Source organism: Schistocerca cancellata, chromosome 6 (assembly GCF_023864275.1).
Source record: "Schistocerca cancellata isolate TAMUIC-IGC-003103 chromosome 6, iqSchCanc2.1, whole genome shotgun sequence".
Classification (NCBI taxonomy): Eukaryota; Metazoa; Arthropoda; class Insecta; order Orthoptera; family Acrididae; genus Schistocerca; species Schistocerca cancellata.
This window is the reverse complement of record NC_064631.1, coordinates 434201445-434214356: the sequence shown is the minus strand read 5'-3', so window position 1 is coordinate 434214356 and position 12912 is coordinate 434201445. Positions and strand designations below refer to the sequence as shown.

The following is a 12912-nucleotide window of genomic DNA, read 5'->3' as shown; positions in this document are numbered from 1 at the left end:
AGAAGTGTTATGAGTGGAACAGGGAATTGTATCTATGCTTTATAGATCTAGAAAAGGCATATGACCGGGTTCCTAGGAGGAAGTTATTGTCTGTTCTACAAGATTATGGAATAGGAGGCAAACTTTTGCAAGCAATTAAAGGTCTTTACATGGATAGTCAGGCAGCAGTCAGAGTTGACGGTAAATTGAGTTCATGGTTCAGAGTAGTTTCAGGGGTAAGACAAGGGTGCAACCTGTCTCCACTGTTGTTCATATTATTTATGGATCATATGTTGAAAACAATAGACTGTCTGGGTGAGATTAAGATATGTGAACACAAAATAAGCAGTCTTGCATATGCGGATGACTTAGTTGTAATGGCAGATTCGATTGAAAGTTTGCGAAGTAATATTTCAGAGCTAGATCAGAAATGTAAGGACTATGGTATGAAGATTAGCATCTCCAAAACGAAAGTAATGTCAGTGGGAAAGAAATATAAACGGACTGAGTGCTAAATAGGAGGAACAAAGCTAGAACAGGTGGACGGTTTCAAGTACTTAGGATGCATATTCTCACAGGATGGCAACATAGCGAAAGAACTGGAAGCAAGGTGTAGCAAAGCTAATGCAGTGAGCGCTCAGCTACGATATACTCTCTTCTGCAAGAAGGAAGTCAGTACCAAGACTAAGTTATCTGTGCACCGTTCAATCTTTCGACCAGCTTTGTTGTATGGGAGCGAAAGCTGGGTGGATTCAGGTTACCTTATCAACAAGGTTGAGGTTACGGATATGAAAGTAGCTAGGATGATTGCAGGTACTAGTAGATGGGAACAATGGCAGGAGGGTGTCCACAATGAGGAAATCAAAGAAAAACTGGGAATGAACTCTATAGATGTAGCAGTCAGGGCGAACAGGCTTAGATGGTGGGGTCATGTCACACGCATGGGAGAAGCAAGGTTACCCAAGAGACTCATGGATTCAGCAGTAGAGGGTAGGAGGAGTCGGGGCAGACCGAGGAGAAGGTACCTGGATTCGGTTAAGAATGATTTTGAAGTAATAGGTTTAACATCAGAAGAGGCACCAATGTTAGCACTGAATAGGGGATCATTGAGGAACTGTATAAGGGGGGCTATGCTCCAGACTGAACGCTGAAAGGCATAATCAGTCTTAAATGATGATGATGATGATGATGATCCCTAACATTGATTTGCTGCGGAATTCTTGAACATATTCTCACTATGAATATAAGAAAGTTCCTCAAGATGAAAAGGTTCTGCCCAAAATACAGTATAATTTTAAAAAACATCACTTGTGCAAAGCTCAGCTGCTCTTTACTCATATGATATCCTGTGAACTATGAATGAGGGGCGAGAGGAAGATCCAAATTCTTAGATCCCCTAAAAGCGACTGACATGGTGCCCCATTGCAGGCTGTTACCGCAAACAGAATAGGTTCCCAGATATGTGAGTGGCTCAAAGACTTCTTAAGTAACAGAATCCAGTATATTGTCTTCAACAATGGGTGTTCATCAGATGTAAGGGTATCATCAGAAGTGCCCCCCCGGGAAGTGTGATAATGACCACTATTATTCTCTATATACATAAACAATCTGATGGAAAGAGAGAGCAGCAATCTGCTGCTGTTTGCTGATGATACTGTGGTGGGAAGATGATGTCATTGAGTGACTTTTGGAGGATATATTACAACTTAGACAAAGTTCCAAGCTGGTGTGATGAATGGCAGCTAGGGCATAGCTCCAAATGTAGAAATGTTAATGCAGATGAGTAAGAAAAACAATCCCATAATGTTTGAATACAGCAGTGGGAATCCCTGAACGAAAGGTGACTTTTTTTTCGGGTAACATACACACAAAATTTAGATAACCAACATTTGAAGTTGACTACAGGTTGATCCTACTGCTGGCAACATACATTTTGCATAAGAATCACGAAAATAAGGTAAGAGAAACTGGGGATAATGCAGATGCATATAGATAGTCGTTTTCCCCTCACTCTTTTTGCGAATGGAACAGGAAGTGAAATGACTAGTGATGGTACAATGTACCCTCTGCCACGGACTGTGTGGTGGCTTGCAGAGTATGTATGTAGATGTAGAGGGCAATGATTATTTTGGACGAGGACCACCTGCAGTCTGAATTTCATCATTTGAGATGTGTGTTCAGGGATAAACATTAAAGCAATGTCTTCAATGAAGGACACCTCATGAATAGGCAGAAGATGCCAAGCTGTCTATATTCCTCCCATAATGTGGAGCAATGATCAGCAGTGTGAAGTGCATGCTGCAGAGACACGGACTGAAACCAGAGCTACGATCTTCCTCCAAGATACGAGGTACGTTATGCCCCATAAAAAAAAGTGTAGGTCTTCGAGGTCACAGTGTGTATGGTGTCCTCTGTGAACATGGTAGCATATACATAGGACAAATTATTTGCATTGTTGCTGGGAATTGTACTGAGCACTTATGACATTTTTAAACAAAGGGAACTTGAGAAGTTGGCTATGGATGGAAATCACCCTGAAAACAAACATGAAATAATTTTAACAGAAACAAGTGGTACACAAAGGGGATGGGCCTCGAATATGAAGAAAAAGTAAAGATGGGTGCTTGATGGTTTCAGGGATGTGGGAGTGACGGCTTCAAACATTGAGCCAGTCCCATGTGTCACCTGATGTTACTGGTCTTGTGGTGGTCTGGAGCCAAACTTACCTTCCCATTCATCCATCCTTTGAGCCCTCTATGGAAGGTTCCAGACACTGCTGTCACACCTACATAAGCGAGAGATCATGCCAGCACCACCACTGCTCTTTATAATTGATGACAACTGAAAGCTCGAGTGTTCTATCTGAAACGATGTGGTTTCTAAAATGAGAATATATTAATTTATGAGCAATGTTGACCACTTGGCAGCAGGGTAGGCCACTGAGCTGAACATGTCACATTTCAAAGGTAGCTTTCCAGCCCTGCCCTCTTGAAAAGTAGGTTTTCTGAATCACGCAGATGGGAATTGTTCTCAAAACATGTCCTTCAATCTCACAATCCTTCTGACCTCAATCTTTGCTAGCCCATCTCACTCCCAACCCCAACTGTGTCGCGATTCCCCCCCACCCCCCTTTTTTCCATTCTATCTTGTCCTCATCCTCTTCCCAAATCACTTGTCCACTTTACTGTGTGTCACATTCAACATTCTTTACCAGGATTAGGAGGGACTCACTGGTGTCGCATTCCTATTGTATTCCCCTCCTTCCTGTCCCTCCCAACCCAACCCTCTTCCTTCCCTTTGACCCTCCCTCCATCCTTGTTGCTCTTGACCACTCCAACAAACAAAACTGCTTTTGTTAGTTTACTGTGAGATAATTCAAAATTTAAAATATTGCCAAGCTCAAGGACAAGTGCTGCATAAAATACTGTAAAAAAAAAAAATAAAATAAAAAAAAATGCAACTCACTTCAATCTCAGTAGACTGAAGTTCATGTATTTTTTTACGAAGCATTTCCTCTTCTGCACATAACTCTTTGCTTTTACGAAGTTCTTCTTCATTGAATAAATGTTTCTCTTCCAGAATGTCCTCAAATTTTGATTCCAAAATCATTTTTCCATTCTCTATATTTCTGCAAAAAAGAGTAAACATTATTAAACAACAAGTAAATGTGATGCTGAAACAATTTCATTTTAAGTAATAAGGAGAAATGTATTATTTTTCATCAACATAAAATAGTCTTCACAACATTTATAGTGATTATAGTGTCATATTCTATGCTTGTGGTGCAGTTAGACACAAACATCACACTAAAATTTATCAGGGCACCACATTCATCATAGTTTTATTACGTACAACAGACAGGAAAGAGTGTTTCTACTCAAGAGTGAATAAAAGAAAGCCAAATAAAAAATGCAGCAGAGGAATGAGTGCTACAATACAGGACAGGCCAATAAGGGTCTTGGATAGCGAACTGGAGACATTTCTCTTGATAAAATTCTTCCTTAGGAACTCTTAGTTTAAGTAATTCAAAATAATTATAGAACATACATAATTTTGCTATTAAACTGAATATTGTTTACTTATTTACTAAAAATCCATAGTGAAATATAATATGGATGACGATATATCATAACTCAACAAACAGAAAAGGCTCAATGGAAAATGAAATGAAATGTCGTGTAACGAGGGCCTCCCGTAGGGTAGACCGTTTGCCTGTTGCAAGTCTTTCGATTTGACGCCACTTTGGCGACTTGCACGTCGATGGGGATGAAATGATGATGATTAGGACGACACAACACCCAGTCCCTGAGCGGAGAAAATTTCCGACCCAGCTGGGAATCGAACCCGGGCCCTTTGGATTGACAGTCTGTCGCGCTGACCACTCAGCTACCGGGGGCGAACTGGCTCAATGGAAGAGGACAGGGTACTCTAACTTACACGTATTAAAAGTTGGATTTGAACAATGTAGGAAAAGACAGATTGATACTTACTGTAAAGATGACAAATTAAGTTGCAGACAGGCACAACTAAAAGACTTACACATAAGTTTTTGGTCGCAGCCCTTGTCAGAAAAAGAGAAAAAAACACCATTCTTTTGCAGGAGCAAGCACACCTCATGCACATATAATACACAGCTTGGGCTAGAATGCGTTTTGGCTGAGTCTGCCGAAGTTGGCTGTCATGTGTGCATGAGGTATGCTTGCTTGTGTGAATGAACTGTGCATTATCTTTTTCTGATGAAGGTTGGCGTCTGAAAACTTGTGTAAGTGTCTTTTAATTGTGCCTGTCTCTAACGTAACGCATTATCTTTATAGTAAGTAGCAATTTTCTACACTGTTTATATTCCTACCTGGTGTTTCCATTGTTTGAAAAATTGGTTTTGATGTAACAAACACTTTTTGCTACAGCATAAACTTGCATGAAACTATGTAGTTCTTTTCACAACAATGATTTTACTTTTATTATTCCAATTAGCGCCAGTGCACGATTGAAGGGTTCACTTTTGATTTTCTTTTTAGAAATTATACCTACCATTGCTAATATGTTTTTGAAATGTCAGAACGAACTTTTATTGACAATGAAATAATAAATTTTGTCAGGGACAGCTTCCAGGAGGCAATCGCCCCCCCCCCCCCCTCCCCAAACCCTGATGTAAGAGAATTACTTCCAGACTTTTAAAAATAGCTTTTGAAACAAATGAGCTATCTTAAGTTGATGCAGTAGCTCAAAATCACTCAATTCATATGTAGTTTCATGTAAAAGATCCCATTTTAATCAATACTAACCAAATAAAACACCAGTAAGAATACATAGTTAATTACCCAAACGCAACACTTTGACAAAATCAGATTCATAGTCCCCGCGCCAAAAGGAATTATTTAATCAATAATAACAACATTTACTCAATTTCTTATTTGATAATTTCATAGAATTATTATTATTTTTTTCTTTTTTTTTGCCATCGTGTCAATCTGATTCAATCAACACTTTTCATACAAGCTTTGCCCATAAACAGAACTGGCACTCTCTGGGGAACTTCCATTTTTAATATGATGTCTGAAATGAAATAGAAAATTGGCCTTCCTCTTAACTGAAAATTATGTAACATATGACCTGAATTATATGACAGTTGCACAGCTCAGTTAACTATGCAATGACACAACCACCAAGTACTATTTAAAAAAAGCTTTTTCATAGATCGACCTGCAAGTGCAAAATAAATGAATGTTACATAACATTTTCTTGTTGTTCATTGGCAACACAACATTACAATAACCTAACATCAAGAAGAGATAAAAAAGACACACACATCCATTAGAATGAAGAACTATGAGAATAACCGATCGAAACTGATAGCAAAGATGGAAACTTTAAGAGATTTTAGCTCTTCTGGAGATGAATGTCATTGTTTTCAGGAATTGATCTTCAGTAAAATAAATGGAAAAAGAGGGTCAGTGAGATGATTCAACAGGAGAGAAAAAATATGCATAAAATAATAAAAAAAGATTCTAATGAATTTATCGCTCCTTGAAATAACCTTAGTCCCATAATCCACCATTTTAATTCATCACTATCAGAAATAAAGCAAATACCAATTTATTTATTTATTTTTGATGCATATTCAATAGACCTATAAATGCATGTATAAGCAAGGATGCAGAATATGTCAAATCTTGTCTTTCATTACACAAAAATTGCTTAACATTACTCATAAAGATAAAAAGGAAGTTAACTAGGAGCTATGGTATAATTAAGATTTATCTAGTAGCTAAGGAATGTATAATTTGTAGTATAATACAAAAAAGTCTACTATAACACATAAAGTCAGCACAGTAGCAACAAACTGAAATGCAAGTAGTACAGGTACATATGTGGACAATGGCCTACAGGTCTCTACTAGAACACTCATCTAGAGAAGAAAAAGTGTTTTCGAGCAAAAACTCTTCATTTAATTTATTGCCTCTTAGGGACTTAATATCACTTGGAAGTAAGTTGTCAGTGTCATCTCTATATGGCGAGTAGCACTCTATCCTTTTCATAAAATTGGAAATAAGTTAAAAATTTTGCTGCAACTGCAGTTTACTCCTTTCCTCCAACTAGAAACAAAAATTCATTTCATAGTGTAGGTCACATTTCCTTTTAGTGTTATGACTGCTTTATATTTCATTTACACTGACAGAAAAAAAATCCAAACATCAATGTACAATAATGAGATTTTGGGAATACATTTGTTTAGGAAACACATTCAAGTGATAAAGGTAGCAATATCACAGATTAATGTAGTTTGTGGGATGGAATTCCATGCCTGTTGCAACTGGTTGGCCAACACACGGACAGTTAACGCTGTTTTGAATAATGTTGGAGTTGTCATCTGACGATGTACCATATGTGCTCGACTGGAGACAGATCTGGTGTTCGAGCTGGCCAAGGCAACATGTCGACACACTGTGGAACATACTGGGTTACAACAGTGGTATGTGAGTGAGCACTATCCTTTTGGAAAACACCCCAGGAGCGCTGTACGTAAATGGCAGCATAACAGGTCAAGTCACCAGATTGATGAACAAATTTGTAGTCAAGGTGCTTGGGATACCACGAGAGTGCTTCCGCCATCATATGAAATTGTACCCCAGACCGTAACTTCAGCTTTCTAGCACACAGACAGGTTGGTTGCAGGCACTCAACTGGCTGCCTCCTAACCAACACACGGCTATCACTTGCACTGAGGCAGAACCAACTGTCATCAGAAAACGCAAAAGGCAGTAGTTTAGGGTCAGAGTAATGTACACTACAGAGCATCTAGCTGAGAGCTGCCCTTCAAGTAATCAATTTGTAACAATTAATTGTGTCACTGGGGTGCCAACTGCTGCCCAAATTGCTGTTGCAGATGCAGATGCAGTGCAATGCACCAAAGCCGTGCCCCAAACACGATGGTCTTCCCTCTTGGTAGTGTCACATAGCCAACTGAAGCCTAGTCTTCTCGTGACCACTGCTGCCAACAATCGCGTACAGTGGCTCCATTCCTGCGAAGTGTTTCTGCAGTATCGCAAAACGAACTTCCAGCTTCTAGTACCCCTATTACACAACCTTGTTCCAACTCAATGAGCTGTCAATAATGGCATCTTCGTCATGTAAAGGCATTCTAGACTAACATCAACTCACTATGTCTAATCTCAAAGCCAACTAATGCTCACAACCGTTATGGCACGTCATTAAAGCTAACCTGATTTTCCTTTTCATATTCGCAGTAGTAGCACTACACTCGTGCAACTGGCGCAAAATTTGAAAAGACATCATCTTCCAGATGTAGAAACACACCTACCAATTTACGTTTATCTTCTACAACTTCTTCTTGGTGTTGGGATTTTTTTTTGTCAGTAAGTTTCATAGTGAGAAACATTGTCTGTTATAAAGGTTATGATTGAATATATCAAAGCGATGCTTTGTGTGGTGGTGGTGGTCAGTATCCCCACCTGTTTCAAAACAATAGTGGCAGGAGATTTTTGGAGGCACCTCACACATAATTCTGATGAGCTTTCTTTCTGTATGGTAAATACATTTTTTAATTCTGGTGAGGTGCCGCAGGTAATTAATGATTCCGTAACACTTCAGGGAGTGAAAATAATCAAAACAAACAGACTCTGAGGTATCAATATCCTTGACAATGGAAATCATCCTGTTGACAAATGGTGCTGCACATAGCCCTTTCTTGATTTGGAAGATGGGGTTTATCACAGCGTAACCTGCTATCTCTATGGACACCTAAAAATTTTATACAAAGTGCTATTTGCATCTGCTGACCTTCATCAGGGTTGCCACAAGTTTCCCCAAGTGAAATTCCCTGATATGTCCCTAATTTCCAGACAAGTTTTAGCATTTTTGTCTGACAAATTTTGAGATCTCGAGGGTAAGCAAAGACGTAAGTCCAGAAAAAAATGTAAGGCTTTCTGTATTTCTCCCCCATGTGAGCAAAAATCTTAGGTACTAACATCAACATCTTTTGTAATGAACTGTTTTTAGATGGAGAATGCGAGCCAAATTGTACATGTGTTTCATTAAGATCACTGTTATTATTTTATTTCAATAAAATGAAACACATTTGGTGACAAAATAACACATTTCCTTGGAGTCGCAAGACAGATTTAAAATACCTTCACTGATTTCAGAAATAACCACAGAAAAAGAGAGCTCTTGAAAGAACTGTATAAGGTGTGGAATAGTTGTGTAAGCCAACACTATAGGTGATCGCCAATAAAATGTTGGTGCTACTATGTTCGTTATTGTCAGTTATTACCCACTGCATTAAGTCTATTTTACAGGTAGTGTGTGATTTTTCTTTCTAGAAATATATGAGTACACAGCATACAAACTGCCATAATTTTCTTCTTCTTATTGTCCATACTTTCTATATATAAACTACTTTCGAAGTGCCAAAATGTACTAGAATAAATAAAATGTCTTTAAAACACTGCACTGTACAATGTACTTGCAGTGAGACAGCCAGTTGCTATTCCTGAAATCCATTGCCCTTGGCCTCTGGCCTGCCAAAGAGTACCGCAGTCCTGGGTCCGTGGATAAACCACGAAAATTCACCACATTATGCCACGCACAAAGAGACCCAGCTTGTGGGCAGATTGGCGAGACTAGATCCAACGGACAGGACTTGCACATTAGTGGGAAACGATCGGCTTCAGATCCGTTACAGATACTGCCGGAAATGGCCATGGTTTTAGCCTGTCGTGGAAGTCCACTCGTGTGGCTAGCTATTCACGTGTTACATACACCATGTTGATTAAATGAGACCACTGTGATCAATCTGTGCAACAGATAACTTCTGAAAATACTCTTAGAATCAATACTAATGAAGACAGGTGGCAGCTCACTGTAAATATTATAATGGAACCACAGATAGGCATGTAGAAAAGGCAGTCACACTCTCACAACTATATTTTTGGCCATAACCTTTGTCAGAAAATGAGAGCAAACACACATCCATACAATCACTGAGACACAACTCATGCACACATGACTGTTGTCTCCAGCCGCTGCGTCAATGGAAAATTGTACTGAAATGCAGGAGGATCTGCAGCGAATTGACGCATGGTGCAGGGAATGGCAACTGAATCTCAATGTAGACAAGTGTAATGTGCTGCGAATACACAGAAAGATAGATCCTTTATCATTTAGCTACAAAATAGCAGGTCAGCAACTGGAAGCAGTTAATACCATAAATTATCTGGGAGTACGCATCAGGAGTGATTTAAAATGGAATGATCATATAATGTTGATTGTCGGTAAAGCAGATGCCAGACTGAGATTCATTGGAAGAATCCTAAGGAAATGCAATCCGAAAACAAAGGGAGTAGGTTACAGTACGCTTGTTCGCCCACTGCTTGAATACTGCTCAGCAGTGTGGGATCCGTACCAGATAGGGTTGATACAAGACATAGAGAACATCCAACGGAGAGCAGCGCGCTTCGTTACAGGATCATTTAGTAATCGCGAAAGCGTTACGGAGATGATAGATAAACTCCAGTGGAAGACTCTGCAGGAGAGACGCTCAGTAGCTCGGTACGAGCTTTTGTCAAAGTTTCGAGAACATACCTTCACCGAAGAGTCAAGCAGTATATTGCTCCCTCCTACGTATATCTCGCGAAGAGACCATGAGGATAAAATCAGAGAGATTAGAGCCCACACAGAGGCATACCGACAATCCTTCTTTCCACGAACAATACGAGACTGGAATAGAAGGGAGAACCGATAGAGGTACTGAAGGTACCCTCCGCCACACACCGTCAGGTGGCTTGCGGAGTATGGATGTAGATGTAGATGAACAATCTCTGAGATCAGATCCAAACAAACCACTCTTCACGCCTCCCTGCCTCTTATCGACAGCTGCTAGGCTAGCGATAAGTAGTGGTGGCCGCACTGACTGCAAGCTGAAGGGAGTGGTAGGAAGGGGAGAAGCAATACGAATGAGGGAGTAGGGAAGGGGTGCACATACTCAGTTGTGCCCAGTGAGTGACTGAGCATGACAACATGAAGAAACAAGCCATTTCTTCTACTGAGACAAAAACGAGATTTTTCCAGTGTTTTTTCAAAAATTTCTGACACATTTGAACTTCCCTGATTTCCAGAATTTGGGGTAACCCTGTCCATACAATACTTTTCTCCTGTAGGTTTCTGTGCTCTGTATGGAATTGGATGTGGTTTGTCCTGCTGAGGTTTATTGCTAGTGAATTTACTGGAAATCGCTTCAAAATATCTGCAAGCAGCTGGTTGGCGTTAGTTTCTAGGATGAGGGATATTTTGTTGTCAATCATAAGCTGATGAACAGCAACAGTATCGTAGAGGTGAAATTCACCTCTTACCGAGAAGACACCAATAGGTGTATTGGTGAGATGGGGAACAACAAAATGCAAGATTCAAAGCAAGAACATGATGACTTTACTGAGAGTGTAGAACATACATAATCAGATGTTGAGAAACCCGTACAGAAAGAAACACAGATTGGCACAACTCAATAGTGCAAGAAATTACTGTGCTTAAGCAAAATGCATAAATCAGGGGTGAATTACAATCTCTTGATTCATCACTGATTGATGCACACAGCATCAATAATGACCCAGACCATCCAACAATACCACAAGCCAAACCAAGCAGTAAAACAGAAAACATATCTGCCTCCCCCTCCCCCATCCTCCCACCTACAGCATAGTCTATGGACTTGGTACGCAGTCTGTACTTGTAAATTCGTTACCGAAAGAGAAAATTCTGTGGGGTAGGAAATTTACTGTATTCCCACCTGATAAAAAAATCTATTCACGCTGCTGTTTTCATACAGGATTTTTATGGTACTACCAGTGTTCTGGAACAAATGACATTGCATCTGTTCTGTCTGCTGATCTGTACTGGGAGAAGTGGCATTGTGGGCCACAAAGCTGTGGAACAATGCCAGACTTATGATGAATTCAAAAAAGCTTTTCTGGTCAAGCAGTGGTCATGAGGGAGCAAGAAAGGCTAAGAAAATAAGTTTTCAAAGTTTCCAAACCTGAGACATATAGCAAGAAACATAGTAGTCTCATGAAGTTTTTCAAAGAATACTTAAATAAAACAAAATACTGAGACAAGGCGATCTCTAACAGAGATGTCATAAGTCGAGACACAGAAAGACACAACAAACAGACTGCTAAACAATTAAGCTTTGGCCAAAAAGCCTTCTTGTGAATTAGACAAAACCCATGCGTGCATGCTCACACTTCATAATATTGTCATTGTTCCAAGCTGGATTTTCCATTGTTTGCTAGAGATGTCATAAGAATATTATAATACTAATCTCATTCAGGAGGCTGTGAGTAGCACAGCGCGTACATGCACACAACACACCAATAATTCCGGTTAGAGCAACAAATCGCATAACAATGACCAGGAATGCCACAGCTGATCTGATAACTGTTGTCACCTTCAGAGACATTCTTCAAATACAAGATCTTGCTCGCACTCTAGTAGCCCAAACTGCATGTTGCTCTCCAGAAACACTGTTGTCAACTGGCAAGAAGATAACTAGATCACACCATCATCCATGGAGGAACAGACTTAATGTTCATTACCCACCCAGTTATCATCAAAATAGTAGTGAAAATCAGAATCAACACCAATCAAATGACTGGCATCAGGGCATGACAGTAAAGCAAATGCAACCTGAGCCTAAAATGAAATCTAAAAACTAGATGTGATGACTCTCTAGCTCTGTCAGCCTGGTCAAAGGTGATGATAGGAATGTGACTCACTTTATAGCCAATTTAACATGGTATGACCACAATTCAGATGTGTATGATGCATTGTGCATCAAAGACAACAATTGTACAAAGGAATCCGGATCATGTACAATCTGCTGTACGTGCAATGGTTGCCGGTTTACCTGTAACTGTAAACCTAGGCACAGGTGCTCAGGTAAGTATCGTGTGACCTGGTTTCTTTAAAAGAATTTGTCAGCATACGAATGTACAAACTTTCCCTGTGACTGGATGCTGGATCTTGGGGGCAGTTAGTACCAGATCTAAACCAGTAAATTGACAAACACTGTTATGAATTGAAATGCAGGAAATGAAACTAGAGCACTCATTCTTGGTGGTCAATGAATGTTTGGTAAGAATGGATCTATTATGTTAGAGGGACACTAGGATTGACCTCTGCTGGCCTCTTACAGTTGAAAGTATGACACAACAACATGGTTGCCAATTTGATTTGCAGTTATGTGGGCCTTGGGTGCCTTTGCCAAACATTAAAAATACAATATTTTGGTGGGTTCAATGATAATGAACCACCAATGCACTGAAACCACTTGCCATGCCCCAAGCCCACAGTACATAAAGCTAATAAATCTGATTACCTCAATGACACTGAGTAATATAAGTGGACAGATGTTTTGCA

General features: G+C 39.7%; 1 protein-coding gene across 5 annotated transcripts in view; it reads right to left on the bottom strand.

Annotated features, from left to right (window-relative positions):
• Nucleotides 1-12912, bottom strand: part of LOC126088119 (S phase cyclin A-associated protein in the endoplasmic reticulum) — a 581441-nt gene that overhangs the window by 460407 nt on the left and 108122 nt on the right. For all 5 annotated transcript variants that reach the window (XM_049906219.1, XM_049906218.1, XM_049906220.1 and 2 more), the window contains one exon: nucleotides 3445-3607. In XM_049906219.1, the coding sequence (XP_049762176.1) occupies nucleotides 3445-3607 (163 nt within the window). The remainder of the gene's footprint in view (nucleotides 1-3444; nucleotides 3608-12912) is intronic.